The following is a 19,362-nucleotide window of genomic DNA, read 5'->3' as shown; positions in this document are numbered from 1 at the left end:
GTCTCCATGGCAACCGCCGACTCCGCCCCCCGCGACGGCGCGCGCAGTGCGCATGCGTGCCGAGAAGCTGCTAGAAGGGAGGAGGGAGCGGGCGCGCGCGAGGGGGGGGACGGGGAGGGGGCGTGGTCCGCGCGCGGGAGGCGACACGCGGGGCACGCGCATGCGCAGCGAAGGCGGCCGAATCGGCGCGGCGGTATTTTGCTGCGTCACCGACGCTGGGCGCCGCCGCCGCGCGGAGCATCGTGGGAGCCGAGGCCGCGCCGAGCCCGGAGCCCGCGGAGCGCCCGGAGCCCTCGGCCGCACCGAGCCGCGTCACCGCCAGACCGGACCGGAGCGCCCCGGAGCCGGACGGGCCGCCCCTCCCCCCGCCCCGAGCAGCGCCAGCCGGAGCCGCCGACGCCTCTCGCCATGTGAGGCCCCGGGGGGGTCGGGGGGTCGCAGCGCTCCGGGGCGCGCCGCGGCCGGGCCGGGCCTTCGCGTAAACGGCGCTGACCTTCGGGGGCCGCGCCGCGCCGGGCTGGGAGCTCCGCGCTCAGCCGCGCGGCGGGCCCCGATCCGCGGCCTGTCCCGGCACGGCGCCGCGCGAGGCCCCGGGAGCCGCTCCGAGCCGCGCCGCTCCGCCGCGCGATGAATGGGCACCGGGGCGGGGCCGCCCGCTGCTGCGGCCCGGGGTGGGGCCTGGACGGGGTGGACGGGGTGGACGGGGTGGACGGGGCGGGGGGGCGCCGGGCCGCGTTGAGCGCGGAGCCCCGGGGGCTGGGCCGTTGGGGGCTCGGTTCCGATAGAAGCGCGGTGATTGAAGGCGATGCGAACGGCGGCGCCGTTCCGACGGATTTTATTTGTCCCAGACTCGGCGCTTGGGGCAGATAAACGTCGGTTGCTCGGCGATGCGTCCGATGGGAGCGGCGTGGTTTTGCCCCTTAGCACCTGCGTGGCCCCGCTCTGAGCTCCGGCGCTGCTGGATGTGACTGAAAAGGAGAAAAGCATCGCAGTGCTCTGTGTAACCTTTGAGGAGTGCCTCATCCCGAAACCTCGGCGCTGCTGCGCTGCGCCCGGGGTTGTGCTCACAGGGCCCACGTGGTGCTGGGAGATGAAAGCCGAAGTAGTTATGCAGAGCAGAACTTGTAACGCTGGATGTGGAGCTGGGAGGTTTTCTTGTGATCCTATCTGGGGGTGAGAATCTTTGTCCGGCAGATGATGTCTGTAACCCTCAGGGTGCTCTGCAGAACAGGAATGTGCCTTCCCAATGAGTTGTAGTGTGCAGAATGGGTAAGAAAAAGCATGTGGGCAGCTTTGGGAATATCCCGGATGGCCTCAAGCAGCACCCAGTGTGACCTGAGCTCAACCCGGGGGCACAGGGCGTGAGGATCCCCCCCAGCTGTGCCCACTGAAGGGAGAGGGGGCTTCTCAACCCAGCGCAGTGCAGCAGTGATGCCATCCACGTTGGATTGTGATAGGACAAGGGGGAATGGTTTTAAACTGAGCCAGGGGAGGCTTAGGTTGGATATGAGGAGGAAGTTTTTCCCCAGAGGGCGGTGAGGCCCTGGAACAGGCTGCCCAAGGAGGCTGTGGATGCCCCAATCCTGGAGGCTGGATGTGGCCCTGGGCAGCCTGGTCTGGTTGGCAACTGCACACAGCAGGGGGTCGGAGCTCAATGGTCACTGTGGTCCTTTGCAACCCAGGCCATTCTGTGATTCCATGATGAGAGGAGGGTTCAACAGAGGTGTAGAGTGGCGGTGTTTGTTCAGGAGGTTCCCAGAATCTGTGGGTGGTGGTGAGAGCCCACCAGGAGTTTGGGGAGGGTTCCATTGCTGCACTGGGCACTGCTTTGTGCCTGGCAGTTTGTTGCTGGGTGGGACGTAACGTTTATTTGCTCTGTTCTGGAGCAGCTGAGTGTGGTCAGGATAGGAGGATGATCCGTCACCAGAGCACACACTCGAGTTGACAATGTTGGCATAAGGCTGAGGTAATGTTCAATTAATTTATTCTGCTCTCATACTATGAGCTCAGCTGAGCGAGGAGGAAGCGCAGGGCTTTGCTTAACGATCCTGACATCCTTCCCATGCTGTGAGGAAATGGGTTCTGGGTCTGCGAGGCTGTGGGGGAACCACCTGCGCTGCTCGCCCAGGGGCTGCGCACAGCAGTCGTGGTGTGGGCAGCAGCACAGCATGGGGTGGTGGCTTCTGGTGGGGATTCCTGCATAGCTGCTCTATTCACGTGCTGAGTCCTGCCTCAAGTGCTGCATCCAGCAGCCCAGGGAAGGCCTCTGTTCTGAGAGGGGGAAAAATCGCTGAGTGGTTCCTTCCTGTAAGACTTTGTCACAGTTCTGATGTGGTACGGTGAGGTATTTCAGCGTCTGGGGAGGTAACAGAAGTTTGCTGTTAGGAACACGAGTTCATTCTGCTAAGCCGTAGTGCAGTTTGTGAGGTTTTGGAGGCTCTGAGAGCAGTGCTGATGGTGCCTCCGAACGCTGCATCTCAATAAAGATCCCAGCAGCAGGGCTGGGCTGGAGCGGCACGACTGGGGAACGCGTGCAGCTCGCAGGAAGGTCGGGGACGTCTCCGCCGGCACTGCAGCACGTGCAGAGGCTCCTCGCTATTCACAGGAGCCCCGGCGCCGCGCTTGGCGGGGACACTGAGGCTGCTGTTGTGGTGACAGGCCGCACTGGGTGCGGGATCTCTGTCCCTTAGCGGAGCGGTGGCTGCTGCATGCAGCTCTGCAGGGCTGTGGGTACCTGCGGTGTTTGCTGCTCTCGCGGCTGCAGGCAGAGAAACTGAAACTGGACCGCCTTGAGGCAGTGCAGGGATGGCTGTGGAGTGGATCCGCTTCGGCCTCGCTGCGCACGGCTGAGGGCCGCCTGCTTTCCTCCCCAGCAGCCCTTTTCCTGGTGCTCGTTTTGCTCACTCGCCTTTGGCAGCCGAATCGCAGCAGCTGGGTCCCAGCTCTTCGCAGTCAGAAGGGAACTCGCAGCAGGGGCTGTGGGCTGCCTTGGCTCGCAGCAGTGGCTGCGGGTCGCAGTGCAGGTGAGCGCGGTGCCGGCAGCTGAAGGGGCTGGGAGCTGAGATCTGCTGCGGAAGCTTAGCGGCGGTCACCCTGATGGAACATTCTGGAAACTTAATCCGTCTTTGCTTGGGCTCTTGTGCTGTAATGCTTCAGAGTGCAGTGCTGAGTCCGAGCGCCTCGCGGTGTGAAGATGCTACAGAGAGCAGCACCGTGTTCCGTGCGTCCTGGTTGTGCCTTCACTGCCTGGAGCTGTGCTGTAAACACCAAAGGAAGCGACCGCTGGGTTCAGAACAGGAAACTTTGGGCCCAAAACATTGAAATTCCAGTGCTGCTCACGTCTCTGGAACGCGGCCTGGGAGCAAAGCGTCCGTGCTCACCGTGCCATAGCAACAGCAGCTCCTGCTGGGTGTCCCCGTGCTCAGCGCTGGAATGTTGTGCTGGGGGGGCTGGCTGTGTGGGAGCTGTCAGCAGGGCTGCTGATCCCCCCTGGCCTGGGCTGCATGCACTCAAATGCTGCCGCTCACCTGGAGGTGGAGCAGGATGAAGCTGAGGAACCTGCAGCGTTTTGTGCAGCTGTGGGCTGACAGTGTTGTTCTGCTGGCAGAAGTTGCCCTGTCTCAAGGGCTGCCGGCTTGGAGATGCAGGTGTGGAAATCAAACGTGGTCAGAACGGTGCTGGTTTGGTGGTGCTGATTCCAGCTGGGTTTGACTTGAAGCTCTGAGCCTGTTTTCTCTTCAGCCTTTGCGTCTCTTTGTCAGCTTTAAATGCACTTTTAAAGGTGGTTAATGGTGAGCTCGTAGCTGAGAACAGGCAGAAGGTTTTCAGGTGCGCTCTGACTCGGGCTGCTCTGTGCCTCGGGGAAACAGAGGGAAGCTGAAGGCGAGCAGCGGCCCTGACCTGTGCATCTTGATGTGTGTCTGCAGGCAGCCTGCTTCTGCCAAGTGGTACGACCGGAGGGACTACGTCTTCGTGGAGTTCTGCGTGGAGGACAGCAAAGATGTCAATGTAAACTTTGAAAAGTCCAAGCTCATGTTCAGGTGGGTGCCGGGCGCCTCGGCGCAGCCGCTGCTGTTGGGCGACGTCTTCTCTGGAAGCAGCGAGTTCTGCTGCCGGCCTGCATCGGTGCCGTTTGCTCCCTGCTGAGTGCTTTTTTTCTTCTCTCTCCAGTTGTCTTGGAGGAAGCGATAACTTTAAGCATTTAAACGAAATCGACCTTTTTAATAATATTGACCCAAATGTAAGTATCCTCTGCAGCTCTTCTCCTGCACCTTCTTAACGCCGCATGCAGAACGCTCAGCTCTTCCTCACGCACGCCTGCCTTTCCTGGAGCGAGTTGCACCCTGCAGAGCAGAGCTGCTTCCCCAGCTGCTGCTGCTTCCTGTTGTCCTCCCCACCCTGGGGCAGGAGAGTTCTGCTCAGGGAGCTTCACCTGCTGCCTTTGCTCACAGTTCTCACTGTTGTGATTAAAAGCGAAGCACTGATGTCTGGATTGATGCAGATCTGCTCGTAACGGAGCCGTTCTGACAAACACCACGCGGTGACTTCGTGTGTCTGAGCGCTCTTGCACTCTAAGGACCAGCTTTCTTACAATGCTGGAAGTAGCTTTAAGAACAGACAGTGCTTTTCAGGACAGAGAATAACTTAAGGCTCAAAACAATGAATGCTACAAGCTCGTGGTGGTGGCAGTGATTACCAAACTAACCAATACCTACTTGTTTTTTTTCCCCAGGAATCAAAGCATAAAAGAACAGACAGATCTATCTTGTGTTGTTTACGAAAAGGAGAATCTGGTCAGGCATGGCCAAGGTTAACAAAAGAGAGGGCAAAGGTGGGTTGCATCCCCCTGGTGGCCGTAGCAGCAGTCCTGATGGCCCCTCTTTTTGGGGGTGGGGTGGTGTTGGAATGGTGCGGCGTTTGGCAGGCCGCTCGCTTTGCTGCTGGTTGGGATGGCAGCGCTGGCAGCTCTCTTCCTGTGTGCTGACAGCTTGTCTTCCATTTTTGTGTGTTAACACACAGCTCAACTGGCTCAGCGTGGATTTCAACAACTGGAAAGACTGGGAAGATGATTCAGATGAAGACATGTCCAATTTTGATCGCTTTTCTGAGGTATGGGAAGATGAATTCCGGGAGGTTTGGGTTCTGTTCGGCTGGGTGTGCGGGCAGGCAGTGACTTCATCTGCCTTCCTCCTGCTCCCTGCCATCTCACCCAGGGAGGAAGGCCCTTGGTGCAGTGCTGACGAGCAGGGGAGCTCAGGGCAGGAAGTTACAGCTCGGGGCAGACTGCAGTTGCTTGAAGTCGTGCTGTGGGCTCTTGGCACTGCAGCTCGTTATCAAATGTGGAATGAATGCGTGTCCCGCTGGTGTCGGTCACCTTGTAATTTCTGCATAGCAGCAGCAAGGCTTGTCAAAAACCCGGTGGCTGTTGGTTATCACAATTTTAAGCTGCTTTATGGGGTTTTAGTCCTGTTTGTGAGGCTTCACTCTGTGGCTTTTATCTTTGTAAAACAGATGATGAACAACATGGGTGGAGATGACGATGTAGACTTACCAGAAGTAGATGGGGCAGATGATGTGAGTACTCTGCGGTAGCCGGGGGGGTCTGGCTGCACGTTCAGTGCTACTTGCTGAAGTCAAGCTTGCGTTCCCCACTTCAGCACAGTTCTAAGTATAAATGATGCCAGACCTTGTTTGTGAAGTGCTGCAGTTGAGCAGCAGGAGCTGTTTGCCCCTTCGGTTGTGCTGGGGACAGTCGTCCCAGGCAGCTGTGGTGTTGCAGTGCTTGGTTGCTGCGGGCTGCAGGCAGCTGCTGGTGAAACTTCGCCAAGCCCTGTCCTGAAGAACCCGTGCTTCCCTGGAAGATGCTCTGACAGCGGGCTTGCTGCTCTGAGCTTCTGAAGGTGCCCCCGAGCATCGTCTGCTCCACTTACTGTCATTTTTCTTTGCAGGACTCACCAGACAGTGATGATGAAAGTAAGTCGGTGTCCGCCTTCCTCTGCCCCTGTGCAGCAGTCCGCGTGCGCGGGGCTGGAGTAGCTGCGCAGGCCGGCTGCGCTGCCCCGGGGGTCACGCGAAATCCGGGCTGCCAGCTGATGCCGGCGCCTCCCCGCGACGTGGGATGTTGCTCTGCGAAGCCTTCGCACGCCTGTGTGGAGCACTGTGCGGCCTTCCTGGGCTGCTGAAGCCCCGCTGCGGCTTCGGCTGTGCGCGCAGCAGGCGCTGGGCGAGCGTCAGAGCCTGCAGTGCTGCCGCGGTTGAACTGCTGCCCGCCAGCGGTGGCTGCGCAGAGCTTCCTTGTGAAGAGCCGCCTCTGCGGCGCTGAGCCCAGAGACCCTGAGCTGCTCTGTGCCTTTCCTGGCTGTGGGCTCGCTCTGCTTGCTCGCGTTGCCTGTGCCGCAGTATGGCGGTTGGTGGCTTTGTTTTTGTTGCAGCTGGTATTATTATAAACACTAATACTTTTTTTTTTTCTTCTCTCCTCTTTAGAAATGCCAGATCTGGAGTAAAGAAAACTGTCGTCTTCAGGGTTTGGGGAAAGAACTTCATCACATTTCATAATTGAGATAAGAATTCCTGAGTTGATAGCCCTAAGGGGAGATATTGCATCCTTTAACCCATTTTTTTCAGTCCATTTTAAATGGCTTCACTGATGGTAGGTGTGTACCATTGTGCGGGGCAGTCTTAAGCCACGAGAGGCAATAAATGACGTTATGCATGAATTCCAGACTTCCAAAAACCAATTGAGGTATGGGCAATCGATCCGGAACAGTCGCAATAAAGTTTACAGAGCCTCCTTGCCTCGTAGCAGACCTAATAGCAGAGCAGGCCTTGCGTCCTGTGCTCGATTGGCTTTTTCCCCCCTGTGGCCCACGGTTAAATCTGACTTTTGTGCCCGGAACAAAAAAACTCTTCTTGGATTTGGCTCACCAAAATTTGAACAAGCTGCGCAATACCTCTGTGGTGTCTTCAGGTGTGTTCCACTAATGTTTTTATTAAAAAGGAAACAAAATTCTCTCTGTTTGCTATTTAATGGTTAGCTGTGTGTGTCCCGGTGCCCCGCACCGTGAGGGGTGAGGCCCAAACTCCATCCCCCACCCCATGGATCCGTGGGGCCGCGTCGTTGCTTGTGGATCTGTACGTGAGACCAAATGTATTTGCACTGCTGGTATGGAAGCAAGTGACAACATCTGTTCTACCCGACGGGGCTCTTTGTTACCCGGCCAGGCTGACAAACCTCAATTTCTGTTCAGAGCGGTGGGAATTTTTTTAATGTCTACATTCTTTCTAATAAACTGTTGAAGACTCCACCCTGCCTCCGCTGCCTCTGACTGCGCGGCCGCGGGCTCCGGGCGCCGCTTCCGGTGCCGCAGACCGAAATGGCGGCGGGCGGCGGCACGGGAAATGTCCGCGTGCCGGGAGCGGGGCGGGAGGCGGCGGTCACCGCGCCCGGCCCAAGGACACACGCAGAGCGCGTGCGCCGCCGCTTCCGGCGCCTGGCTCCCACCCCTTCCGGCCAGTCCGCTATTCGCAGCACCCAATCAGCGCGGGGCGTTTCTAGACGGTCGGGCGCGCGGACCAATCGTGAGGAGGCGCGACGAGCGCCGGGCGCGTCCAACCAATCGAAACGCGAGAGCAGGAGGCGCGGGTCGGCTTCTACCCAATGAGCGCGAGCGGTGGGCGGCAGCGCGCGCTGAGGGCCCGCCCCCTGCGGGCCGCGTCGGGCGGGCGGAGCGCGGGGCTCAGTCGGCGCCGCCATGTTGGGGCTCGCGGTTCGCCGCTCCGCCGCCGCCGCCTCCGCCGCCCGCCCGGCGCTGCGCCACGCCGCCGGGCCGGCCCATGGCTTCCTGCCGCCGCTCCTCAGCCGCGGGGCTGGTCCGGCCGCCGCCGTCGGCGCGCGTGAGTGTGGAGCGGCCGCGGGGTCACCTTGGGGCCTACGCGGGCGGGGGGCGTCGCGGCGAGCGCCGTTCCCGGGCCCCGTTAAGGGCTGAGGGGCCCTCGGCGCCCGCCTCCACTCGCTCTCTCCCTTAGGCCGGGACCATGCGGCTCAGGCGGCCCCCGCCGCCAAGGCCGGCTCCACCACCGGGCGCATCGTGGCCGTGATCGGCGCGGTGGTGGACGTGCAGTTCGACGAGGGGCTGCCGCCCATCCTGAACGCCCTGGAGGTGCAGGGCCGGGAGACGCGACTGGTGCTGGAGGTGGCCCAACATTTGGGTGAGCGGGGCTGGGGGGTCTGGGGGGGGGGGTTGGTCCTCTTCCGGTGATGATGGATTTCGGTGACTTTCGTTCTTCTGAGCTCGCTGAAGCCACGCACGAAAATCTGAGGAGGGGGAGGAAGAGGAGAAAGATGGCTGCCGGGGGGCTGGGGGCTGCAGCCCGCAGGGGCTGCACTAGAGGCTGCGTTTTCCCTGCGCCGTTTTGTCCTTCGGTGCCTCTTGGCAGGGGTGGGAGGAATCGTGCAGCTGTCCCCAGGGTCAGCACGAGGGCACTGCGGTAACTCTGCCCTCGGCAGGGGAGAACACGGTGCGCACCATCGCCATGGACGGCACGGAAGGGCTGGTGAGGGGACAGAAGGTGTTGGACTCCGGCGCTCCCATCCGCATCCCCGTCGGCCCTGAGACCTTGGGAAGGATCATGAATGTCATTGGGGAACCCATCGACGAGAGGGGCCCCATCACAACGAAACAGTGAGCGATGCTGCAGGCCAGGCTGTGGTGCTGTGTGGGGTCTGGCAGCGGTTGCTGCCCGTAAGGGATCCGAGGGATCCACGTTGGCCGCTCATTTCCTTCCCTCTCGTGCTGCAGGTTTGCTGCTATCCACGCCGAAGCCCCTGAGTTCGTGGAGATGAGCGTCGAGCAGGAGATCCTGGTGACGGGCATCAAGGTGGTGGACCTGCTGGCCCCCTATGCCAAGGGTGGCAAGATCGGTGCGTAGCCCCCAGGGGGAGGGTGGAGCGGAGGCCCTGCGCCCCCCGCGAGGCTCAGAGCCCGTCCCCACACAGCAGCTTCCTTCGCTGATGAGCGACCTTTTGACTTTCGTTCTACTGAGCTTGCTGAAGCAACGTTTGTTGTCTGAGGAGGAAAGGGATGAAGGGAGACCCCGGGGTGGCTGGTTTGGCTCCGGGCTGAGGGCGTCACGCTTTCCCCCAGGTTTGTTTGGAGGCGCTGGCGTCGGCAAGACAGTGCTGATCATGGAACTGATCAACAACGTGGCCAAAGCTCACGGCGGTTATTCGGTGTTCGCCGGTGTGGGGGAGCGAACCCGCGAGGGCAACGATTTGTACCATGAGATGATTGAGTCCGGGGTCATCAACCTGAAAGATGCCACCTCCAAGGTGCTGCGTGAGGCCTGGGCTGGGCTGGGGGCCCGCTGGCACAGCAGCTGTGCTGATGCTGGCTCTCCTCTCGTGCCAGGTCGCTCTGGTCTATGGACAGATGAACGAACCCCCGGGTGCCCGTGCCAGGGTGGCTCTGACTGGGTTGACAGTGGCAGAGTACTTTAGGGACCAGGAAGGCCAGGACGTGCTGCTCTTCATCGACAACATCTTCCGCTTCACCCAGGCTGGCTCAGAGGTTGGTGCTGACCGCAGGGCAGCCAGCTGCCCCAGCTGCAACCAGCCTTCATCGGGCCCGTCCCCACAGCAGTGCTGCCCTTCCCAGGGGCGCTGCTTGTTGTCTCACCTGCTCCGTTCCCTCCTAGGTGTCAGCCTTGCTGGGCAGAATCCCCTCCGCCGTGGGCTACCAGCCCACGTTGGCCACCGACATGGGCACCATGCAGGAGCGCATCACCACCACGCGCAAAGGCTCCATCACTTCGGTGCAGGTAGTGCCAGCGCTCTGCCCTCTGGGCTGGGTTCCCCTCGGCGCCCACCTCTGTCCCACGGTGCCCCCCCTCCCCGCAGGCCATCTACGTGCCCGCAGATGACCTGACAGACCCTGCCCCGGCCACCACCTTCGCCCATTTGGATGCCACCACGGTGCTGTCCCGTGCCATCGCCGAGCTGGGCATCTACCCTGCTGTGGACCCGCTGGATTCCACCTCCCGAATCATGGACCCTAACATTGTGGGGCCCGAGCACTACGACGTGGCCCGGGGTGTGCAGAAGATCCTTCAGGTGAGGGGAGGTGGGCTGGGGCAGCGACCCCTTGGGTGCTTTGGGGGGATGAAGCCCTGGCTGCTCACCGCCCGCTTTGGTCCCTGGTCCCCAGGACTACAAGTCCCTGCAGGACATCATCGCCATCCTGGGCATGGATGAGCTGTCTGAGGAGGACAAGCTGACCGTGGCCCGGGCCCGCAAGATCCAGCGCTTTTTGTCCCAGCCCTTCCAGGTGGCTGAGGTCTTCACCGGCCACCTGGGCAAGCTGGTGCCCCTGAAGGAGACCATCAAGGGCTTCAAGCAGATCCTGGCAGGTGAGGAAGGGACAGGGGGGGCTGGGGGCCACGCTCTGGGCCTGGCACGGCTCCCCCTACCGCTGGCTGCGTTCCCCCCCCCCAGGTGAATACGACCACCTCCCAGAGCAGGCCTTCTACATGGTGGGGCCCATCGAGGAGGCAGTGGCCAAGGCAGAGAAGCTGGCTGAGGAACACGCGTGAGCAGGGCCGCCTTCACCCCTCCCGGCTCTGTGTGGGGCCAGACCCCGAGTATTTAAGGTTTCCAATAAAACGTTGGTGAAAACAGCCCGGGCCCTGCGTGCAGAGGAGCCCTTCCCCACCCAGGGCTGCATCTGGGAGGGGCCTCTGCCGTCTCCCCCATCGCGCTGTAATCCTTGGGGGGAGTTATTGCAGCAGTGCAGCGCCCTGTGCTGCATCCGGCTGCCTCCAGCAGTGCGGGGCCTCTCCTTTTGGGGGTCCGTACCCACCCGGCGTGCCCCCCTTGCGTGGGGCTGCGGGATGGAGCACGGCGAGGAGAGCGGTGGCAGCTGCCTTCAGCGGGGGGGCAGGTCAGCCTCCCCCATCCTCCACCCCATCGTGCAGCACAAAGGGCTCCTGCCTGGCCCTGCCAGATGGGGCTTTGTCTGCGGGTCCCGGGGGGGCGGCCCGGGCCCGCCCTGCGTGGGATCACCGAATCCCGAGCCCGGGGGCTGCGGCCGAGCGGTGCCGAAGGGAGTGGGGGAAACGCGGCGTTCCCTGCGGGGGAGAGGGGGAAGGGGGGGGTTCCCTTAGAAGAGCCCCCCCCGCTGCAAAGCGCTGCGGTCCCTTTAAATGGCGGCGCGTCCCGAGCCCGGTCGGGGCGGTGCTGGCATCACGCGGGGCCGCGAGCACCGGCGCAGCCCCGGCAGCCCTGCGGCACCGGCACCAGAACCGGCACCGCCCGAAGGTACGCGCCGCGTGACGCCGAGACCCCCCCCCCCCCCCCCAAGCTGGGATCGGGGCTCCGCGCCGCTACGGCCTCCCCCCGACGCCGCAGTCGGTGCCGCTGATGTCAGCGGGGAAGCGGAGGAGCCGCTCCCGGTTGACGGCGGCGGCCCCACGTGGGGGATTCCCCCCCGCCCTCCCCGACCCCTCCGGGGGCGGAGATTCCCCCCCCACGTGGGCGCGCGTCCGCCCCGCGCTGACGCCGCCGCCGCTCCCGGTGACGCCACCGCGGTGACGCGGGGAGGAGGGCGGGGCGGGGACCGCCCGGCGGCGCGCGGCGCTTCCTGCCCTGCGCCGCTCGGCCCGGTCCGGTTCGGCTCCGCTCTGCGGCCCGGTCCGCTCGGAAGGACCGCGCCATGCGGAGCCGCATCCCGCCCCACACCGCGTGAGCCGGGCCCGCGGCGCCGCTGCCAGGTGCGGGGGTCGGGGGGGGACGGCGGGCGGAGCGCTGCGCGGCGGTCGGTAACGGCGGGGGCGGCGGTTGGGCGGTTGGGACCTGCGGGGCTTCCCCCCCCCCCCCCCCCCGTTTTTCTCCTCCCCCTCCCGGCTCCGTCGGTTCCCCGTTCCTCCCGTTCCTCCCCCACGCACTTTCCCGCAGTCACCGTCCCGGTTCCCCCCCCCCCCCCTCCCCCTCCGGTGGGAACGCGGCCTCTGCGCGGGGGCGGCTGCCTGAGGGCTCCCGGTGCGGTTCGCTGCAGTTCGCTGCGGTTCGCTGCGGTTCTCCCGGTACCGGACCCCCCCCCCTTCCCCGCAGGAAGCGGCCGAGAAATGGCAGCGGGCGTTGCGCCGCGTCGCGTTGTTTTGAAGCGGCTCCGGGAACGGCTGCGCGGAGCCACACGGCGCTGTACCGGGGGGGAGGGGGAGGGGTTGGGGCAGCCCCCCCCCCCTTTATCAGCCTCATTCTCCTCCCCCCGCTCCCGGCTCCGGTTTCAGCCGTGGCCCAATTCTGCGCTCTGCCGGCAGCGGGCGGCGCTCCGGGTTGGGACGGCCCGGGGAGGGGCGCAGCGGGACGAGCCCGGGGTCCCCCCCCCCCACTCCGCGCTCGTTCCCATCCTCTGACTTTATTCGTTTCCCCCCCCCGGCTACAGCAGCACCTGCCCGGCTCTGCCCCCCCCTCCCCCCGACCTTTGGTAGCCCCGGAGCATCAGTGCGGTTGGGGGGGAGGGGGGTGGTGCAAGGGTTCTGCTTTTAATCCATCGCTCGGGGCAGCCCCGAGGGTGGGGGGGGAGGAACGTGTCCCCCCCGGGGGGGGCCGCGGCGGTGTCCTCGTGGGGCCGTGACGAAATCTGTGCCCGGGTTACGACACGGCCCTGCCTGGCGCTGCAGCGGCAAATTCGGTGCCCTCCGTGTGCGGGGGCGCTGCGGGGGGGGCTGCGGGGGTCCCTTCGCCCTGCGCGTCCCCGCGGAGGTGGCACCGCGCGGTGTCCCCAGCTGCGAATTGAAGCCGTCCCCATCGGAGCAGCTGCGGGCACAGCCCTGGGGGTGGGGGGAGGGGATGGGGGGGGAGATGGGGCTGAGCGCCCTCTGGCACCGCTGGACTACGGGGCGGGGGGGGGGGGGGGGGGGGGTGAAGAGGTGTCCGAGGAGCGGCCATCCCTGCACACAGCACCGGGAACTGCGGTGCGCACAGAGGGGGGGCGGGCCGTGCCACGTCCCTGCAAGGTCACGGGCACGATGGGGGGGGGGGAACCTGCCGGTCTGTGCCGTGCTGGGGGCACGGGGATCTGGGGGGGGGGACGATGGGACCCTCTGTGTGACAGCGTGGCGCACCGGGGCACGGCAGTGGCTGTGGAGCTGATCCTGGGGGTCGTGGCACCTCCATAACCCCGCACCTTTCACCCCCCTGCAGCCATGGACACCGATAACCATTTTGGCTTTGCGGGTCTTCCCCCCGCACCCACTGCCTCAGGACTGAAACCCACCGCGCCTTCCTCAGGGGACAGCCCGTACAGCAACGGGGCCGCGCTCAGCTTCCCCCCCCAGGGGAAAAGTGAGTATGGGGGCAGGCGTGGGGCTGTGCGGCTGAGCGGTCCTGGCCTGGTGTTCTTGGTGCGAGGCATCGGCATGTCACTGTGGGGCTGTAGGGCTGGGGGGCCACCAAGCACAGCTGTAGGGTGGGGGGTCCCGGTGGGGTCTGCTGTGTGCCCCCAGCCTGAAATGGCCGGGTTGGGGGCTGCGCGTGTGGGTCTGGCCGTGAGCTGATCCCTCACAAGCCTGCATCAGGGCTGGGGGTGACGGCAGCCCTGCGTCCGTCCACAAACCCTCTGTCCTTGGGTTGAAGGTAACCCCACCATCAACACCTCCGTCTCTCGCCCTCCCTCAGGTCTGAACGGGGGCATGAATGTCAACGGCTTCTCTACTGTATCTCACACCACTACTTCAGGGACCTTCACCTCCAGCACGCATTCCTCGGGGCCCCCCCACCTCCACCCCTACGACTGCCTCTGGGACTACACGCAGTTCCAGCCCCCCGGCGGCCTCAAGGACGGCAGCCTCGCTCAGTTCCCCCTCAACGGCGTCTCTGGGGGCTCCAGGCCCTCCTCCCCCGGGCACAGCGCGAACCTTCGGGGCGGGGGGACGGAGCTGTGGGGCAACGGCACGTCTGGACCCATGGGGCTGAACTTTGACTCTCAGGAGCTGTACGATTCCTTCCCGGAGCAGAGCTTCGAGCTGATGCCCAACGGCCCCACCGGCTTCTACGCAGCCCCGCAGCCGTCCCCGATGCTGGGCTCTGGAGAGCCGCCCTTCCCATTGCCCGAGGAGGAGTTGGGGGGTGATGCGGACGATGCTGAGGCCTCCAAGGAGCTGCCGCCCCCCATTGCTGAGAACGGGGCCGGGCTGGTGGGCAGCATGGAGCTGGAGGACACGCAGCCAGGTAGGGCACGGCGGCGGGGGTCGTGGCGGCGGGGTCGTGGTGGCGGGGTTGTGTCGGGCCGTGCTGGGTGCACCTGCAGCCACGTTCCCATCCATCCACAGCACTCAGGACCCCACCTCCACAGGGTTGAGACCTCTGGCCGGGAGCCGGGGGCTCCATGCCCTGGGGGCGATGGGCAGCGCACGGCCGTGGTGGGGGGTGGGGGGGTTGGTGCCCGCTGGGCCCCCGCTCTGCTCCCAGGTTTGTTCCTGCAGCTTTCTGCTCCCTGCAGACCTCAAGCTCTGTGCTTACGACGGCGCAGCGCCCGCCGCGGTGCCGCTGGGCCGGGACAGCCCAGGCCTGACCTCCAGCACCGCCAGCCTGGGGCCCGCATCGCCTATGGGCGCGCCGCTGGAGGACGCGCAGCTGCTGAGCGCGGACCCCCTGGAGCCCTTCGAGGCCTTGGCCGGAGGTAGGGGGGGGCTGCGGGTTGGGGGCGGGGGGCAGCGCGGCCCTCTGGGGCGACGGCGATGGCCGCTGTGCCGCGCGGCTCCAGCGGAGGGCGGGCCGGGATGGCGCGGTCCCTCCTCCGCTCCGGCCTCCCTTCCCAGCGCAGTGACGAAGCTGTTCCTCAGCGCCTGAACTTCCGCGCTGCTGAACATCGCCGCCGCCGCTACGGCCATTTTGGGCTCCGCTTCCCAACGGAGGAGGCGTGGCCGGGGGCTGCGGGCTCCCTTAACCCCTCTCCTCCCGGCGCCCATTGGGGGGCTGTCATCCCCGCTGCCCCCTGAGCGGCCGTGGGGCTGTGTGCGCCCCCGATGCACGCAGAGCCGGGGGGCTCCCCCTGTGCCGTGCTGCCCCATCGAGCTCTTTGCGCTCTGTCCTTTTCCTCCCCCCCCAGACCCCGACACCGGTGACCTCTATGCGATGGATGAGGCGCAGCTGGTGGGCGACAAATCCCCCCTGGAGGAGCCCCCCGACGACGCACCCGGCCCCCCCCTGCCTGCCGCCAGCCCCCCACTGCATGCTGCCAGCCCTTTCAGCCTGCTGGCAGCCCACCGCCCGGCCCCCCCCATGCTGCCCAGCCCTGACTCGCCGCCCCCCCTGCACGGTGCGTGGAGCACCTTCATGGTGCTGAGCCCCGGCTCGGCGCTGGGGGGGGCGGCCTCCTATGGGAGGGGCAGGAAGGGATGGCAGTGGTGTTGATGGTGCTGACTTTGGCCCTGCAGACAGCAGCCCAGAGCTGAGCAGCGCACGCGCAGGGCCGGAGCAGTCAGGGTCTCTGGAGCTCAGCGCTACACTGGAGCCCGAATCCCCGTGTCCTTCTGCTGAGGAAGAGGAGGAGGAAGAGGAGGACGAGGAGGAGGAGGTGGCTGACAGCTGCACGGAGGCTTCAGCTGCTCCAGAAGGAGAGAGCAAGGAGGCGGCTGCCCCACTGAGCGCATCGGTGGGAGGTGAGGATGTGGAACCCCCACCCCCCCTCGCCCCCTGGCCAGGTGCCCCCCACGCCCCCTGAGCTGCTCCCCCGTCTGCCCCACAGGCGATGTCCCACGCAGGCGCATCGCCACCCCCCGAGGAGGTGCGCTTCCCTCTGCAGCACGGGTACGTGGTGTCCCCATATCCACGTCCCACGTGGCTGTGCAGGACCCGGGCTGAGCCTCCTCTGTGTGCAGGTGGAGGAGAGAGGTGCGCATCAAAAGGGGGAACCACCGCTGGCAGGGAGAGACGTGGTACTATGGGCCGTGCGGGAAGAGGATGAAGCAGTTCCCGGAGGTGATCAAGGTACGGCGGGGGGGCTGGGCTCTGAGCAGCCCCCCAGCTCCACCAGGGTTCCTCATCCTCCTCTCCTGCCCCCCAGTACCTGAACAGGAACGTGGTGCAGGATGTCCGCTCGTGAGCACTTCAGCTTCAGCCCCCGAATGCCAGTGGGGGATTTCTATGAGGAGCGAGACACGCCGGAGGTGAGCACTCGTGGTGCCCTGCAGGGCGCCGCTCTGTGGGCCGCTGCCTTTGGGGCTGACGGTTTCCTCCTGCAGGGTCTGCAGTGGGTGAAGCTGAGCCCCGAGGAGATCCCGTCCCGTATCCAAGCCATCACTGGGAAGCGCGGCCGACCCCGCAACGCCGAGAAGGCGAAGCCCAAGGAGCTGCCTGCCACGAAGCGCGGCCGCGGGCGGCCCCCCAAGGCCCGGATGGTGGATCTGCTGAGCAAGACGGACGCACGGCTGCTGAAGAGGCTGGAGGCCCAAGGTACCCCCCGGCCCCCAGCCCGCCCTGCAGCCCGCTCGCTGTCACCAACCATCCCCTCCATTCTCACAGAGGTGCTCAGTGACGAGGACAAGCTGAAAATGAGCAAAATCAAGAAGAAAATGAGGCGGAAGGTACGAGCGGTGCATGGGGAGGGCAGGGCAGCCCTAGGGCCCCTCCATCTTGTGGCCGACACGGAGCCTTCCCCGGCTGCGGGGCACAGAGCAGCCCCCTGCCCCGACCACTGGGCGGCCGTGTTGCTGCTGGTCCCTGAGCTGCTCTTCTCCCCCCAGGCCAAAAACAAGCAGAAACAGGAAGCAAAAGCTCCCAAAGCGAAGGAACCCAAGAAAAAGACTAAGGTGAGTCCGCAGCAGCCATGGGGAAGGGAGGGAGGGAGGGAGGGAGGGGGCTGGAGGGGCCACCCACCCCGGGGTTTGTCTCCAGGCCAAGGAGAAAAAAGGCAAAGCGGAGAAGGGCAAGGAGAAGGGGCGGCCCAAGGAGAAGAAGGGCAAAGGGGCGCGCAGGGTGGACAAGGGGCTGCTGGCCCAGCGGCGCCTGGAGGAGCGGCGGCGGCAGCAGCTCATCCTGGAGGAGATGAAGAAGCCGACGGAGGATATGTGCCTGGCGGACCACCAGGTTGGGATGGGGAGGGGGCCCGGCAGGGCTGCTCCCCCTGCCCCCCCTGCCCTGACCGCCCCATTTTGCCCCCAGCCGCTGCCGACCTTCTCGCGCATCCCAGGCCTGGTGCTTCCCAGCCGCGCCTTCTCCCACTGCCTGACGGTGGTGGAGTTCCTGCAGAGCTATGGCAAGGTGCTGGGCTTCGACCCCAGCAGGGACGTCCCCAGCCTGAGCACGCTGCAGGAGGGGCTGCTGGGGGTGGGCGGCAGCGCCGGCGCGGTGCAGGACCTGCTGGTGCGGCTGCTGCAGGCTGCGCTCTACGACCCCGGGCTGCCCCCCTACTGCCAGGTACTGTGCCTGCTCTGCGTCCCTCCATTCTCCATCCTGATGCCCTTAGCGCCCACGAAGCTGCAGCCGCTGCAGGCCTGCGGTGGGTGAGCGCTGCGCTTTGGGACGTGCTGCCCACGCTGCAGCCCCATCTGGGGACGCCCCTCCCCAGGCGTTGGGTTTTCCCAGTCAGTCACACAATCACAGAGTGGTTGGGCTGGGAGGGACGCAGGGCCGCCAACCTCCACATCTCACAGCAGCCCAGGCTGCCCAGGGCCCCATCCAGCCTCCAACACCTCCAGGGATGGATGGGGCATCACAGCCTCTCCGGGCAGCTGTTCAGCCCCTCACCGCTCTCACAGCACAGGACTCCAACCTCCATCTCAACTTCAAACCGTTGTCCCTTGTCCTGCTGCTGTCTCTTTCCAGGAGTTGACTCCCCCATTGATGTTCTCCCCATGTTGTCCCCTTGCTGCTGCCCCCCCCAACGCCTCCCTCTCCCCGCAGTCCCTGAAGATCCTGGGTGAGAAGGTGTCAGAGATCAGCCTGAACCGTGACACCGTCTCGGAGGTGCTGCGCTGCTTCCTGACAGCACACGGCGCTGAAGCTGAGCTGTGCGCAGGGCTGCGCACCAAACCCTTCCAGGCGCTGCTGCCAGAGCGCAAAGCTGCCATCCTGGCCTTCCTGGTCAATGAGCTCAACAGCAGCGCCCGCATCATCAGGTGAGCACAGAGGGGGCAGCTCTGGCTGCACCCCCACCGCAGGGAGCTGAGCCCCCCCCCTTCATGTCCTTGCAGTGAGATCGATAAGACACTGGAGAGCATGTCGGCCTACAGGAAGAACAAGTGGATCATTGAGGGACGGCTGCGCCGGTGGGTGCCGCGCCGTGGGGCGGGGAGGGGGCTGTGCCGTGGGATGGGGACGGGGCTGTGCCCTGGGACGGGGCTGTGCCCTGGGACGGGGCTGTGCCCTGGGATGGGGCTGTGCCCTGGGATGGGGCTGTGCTGTGCTGTGCTGTGCTGTGGGGGTATGCCATGGACAGGGATGGGGCTGCGCTCCCCAAACCCCGACTCAAAGGGGCTCTGGGCACAGAGGGGGCTCCGCACAGGGTCTCCACTGCCACTGCGCTGTGTCCCATCAGGTTGAAGGTGGCCCTGGCCAAGAAAACGGGCCGCCCCGAGTCAGAGCTGATGGCACTGGAGGATGGGCGACGCCGGCGCAGCTCCCGCCTGTGTGAGGAGCCGGGGCTGGAGCTGGAGGAGGAGGAGGAGGGTCGGGGCCGTCGCTCCCGCCGGGATGAGGAGGTGATGTTTGGCGTTGGGAGCAATTTGGGATGGGATGGAGCGGGGTCTCAGGGTCTCCCCTGGTCCTGACGGTCCCTCACCCCCTCCAGGCCGACACGTCCACCTCCAGCATCCCTGAGCTCGAGCGGCAGATCGAGAAGCTGGCTAAGGTGAGTGGGGGCGTGGGTCTGTGGGTCCCCCCCCATCCCATGGCTGTGATCCCTCCCCTGCTCGCTGCTGCCCCTCACCCCGTGCCCTTCCCACAGCGGCAGATGTTCTTCCGCAAGAAGCTGCTCCACTCCTCGCAGATGCTGCGGGCTGCTTCGCTGGGCCAGGACCGGTACCGGCGGCGGTACTGGGTGCTGCCCCACCTGGGGGGGATCTTCGTGGAGGGGGCGGAAGGTGAGCGGGGTTGGGGCTGGGGACGCGCCGGGGGCCCCCACGGTGCAACCTGCCCTCATTCCTCCCCCGCAGCGCCCGAGGAGCGCCCGGAGGAGCCCCCGGAGCAGAAGGCTCTGTGCCCGGTGCCCGCGGTGAAGGAGGAGCCGCCGGAGCCTGAGGTGCCGGTGCCGGTTCCCCAGCGGGTAACCATGAACTGTGTGGCCGCACGCGCCCGAGGGCGGCCGCGGAAGAGCAAAGAGGAGCCGCTCCCCCCACCCGTCCCCCCGCCCGTCCCCCCACCCATGC

General features: G+C 65.2%; 3 protein-coding genes across 4 annotated transcripts in view; all 3 read left to right on the top strand.

Moving 5' to 3' along the window:
• Positions 1–6: 6 nt before the first annotated feature.
• PTGES3 (prostaglandin E synthase 3) lies at positions 7–6,182 on the top strand (the record flags this gene model as incomplete). Its single annotated transcript, XM_079547813.1, is given in 9 exon segments — positions 7–46; positions 169–364; positions 366–410; positions 3,927–4,040; positions 4,171–4,240; positions 4,733–4,831; positions 5,020–5,109; positions 5,512–5,574; positions 5,949–6,182. Coding segments are annotated over 9 exon segments (951 nt in total).
• Positions 6,183–7,751: 1,569 nt separating this feature from the next.
• On the top strand, positions 7,752–10,666 carry ATP5F1B (ATP synthase F1 subunit beta; the record flags this gene model as incomplete). 2 transcript variants are annotated; one of them, XM_079547789.1, is made up of 10 exons in its annotated part: positions 7,752–7,893; positions 8,026–8,208; positions 8,507–8,681; positions 8,799–8,920; positions 9,144–9,328; positions 9,408–9,566; positions 9,694–9,816; positions 9,896–10,108; positions 10,203–10,404; positions 10,490–10,666. In XM_079547789.1, the coding sequence occupies 10 exons, from the start codon at positions 7,752–7,754 to the stop codon at positions 10,585–10,587; spliced, it is 1,602 nt and encodes a 533-aa protein (XP_079403915.1). In that variant the 3' UTR covers positions 10,588–10,666. The 2 variants fall into 2 exon arrangements, with proteins under 2 accessions (XP_079403915.1, XP_079403914.1); XM_079547788.1 differs by having other exon boundaries at positions 7,752–7,899.
• Positions 10,667–13,200: 2,534 nt separating this feature from the next.
• BAZ2A (bromodomain adjacent to zinc finger domain 2A) overlaps positions 13,201–19,362 on the top strand; it is a gene marked incomplete at both ends in the record, with an annotated part of 8,917 nt that continues 2,755 nt past the window's right edge. The window contains 20 exon segments of the mRNA XM_079547812.1: positions 13,201–13,339; positions 13,673–14,224; positions 14,496–14,675; positions 15,105–15,314; positions 15,433–15,657; positions 15,744–15,772; positions 15,774–15,805; positions 15,877–15,985; positions 16,062–16,094; positions 16,096–16,164; positions 16,240–16,581; positions 16,741–16,806; positions 16,892–17,083; positions 17,159–17,413; positions 17,900–18,114; positions 18,190–18,264; positions 18,534–18,696; positions 18,786–18,845; positions 18,942–19,077; positions 19,150–19,360. Coding sequence (XP_079403938.1) covers positions 13,201–13,339; positions 13,673–14,224; positions 14,496–14,675; positions 15,105–15,314; positions 15,433–15,657; positions 15,744–15,772; positions 15,774–15,805; positions 15,877–15,985; positions 16,062–16,094; positions 16,096–16,164; positions 16,240–16,581; positions 16,741–16,806; positions 16,892–17,083; positions 17,159–17,413; positions 17,900–18,114; positions 18,190–18,264; positions 18,534–18,696; positions 18,786–18,845; positions 18,942–19,077; positions 19,150–19,360 — 3,293 coding nt within the window.

This window comes from Tetrao urogallus, assembly GCF_951394365.1.
Source record: "Tetrao urogallus genome assembly, chromosome: 31".
Taxonomy (NCBI): Eukaryota; Metazoa; Chordata; class Aves; order Galliformes; family Phasianidae; genus Tetrao; species Tetrao urogallus.
The sequence above is the reverse complement of the archived record's forward strand: the minus strand, read 5'-3'. Positions and strand labels throughout refer to the sequence as shown.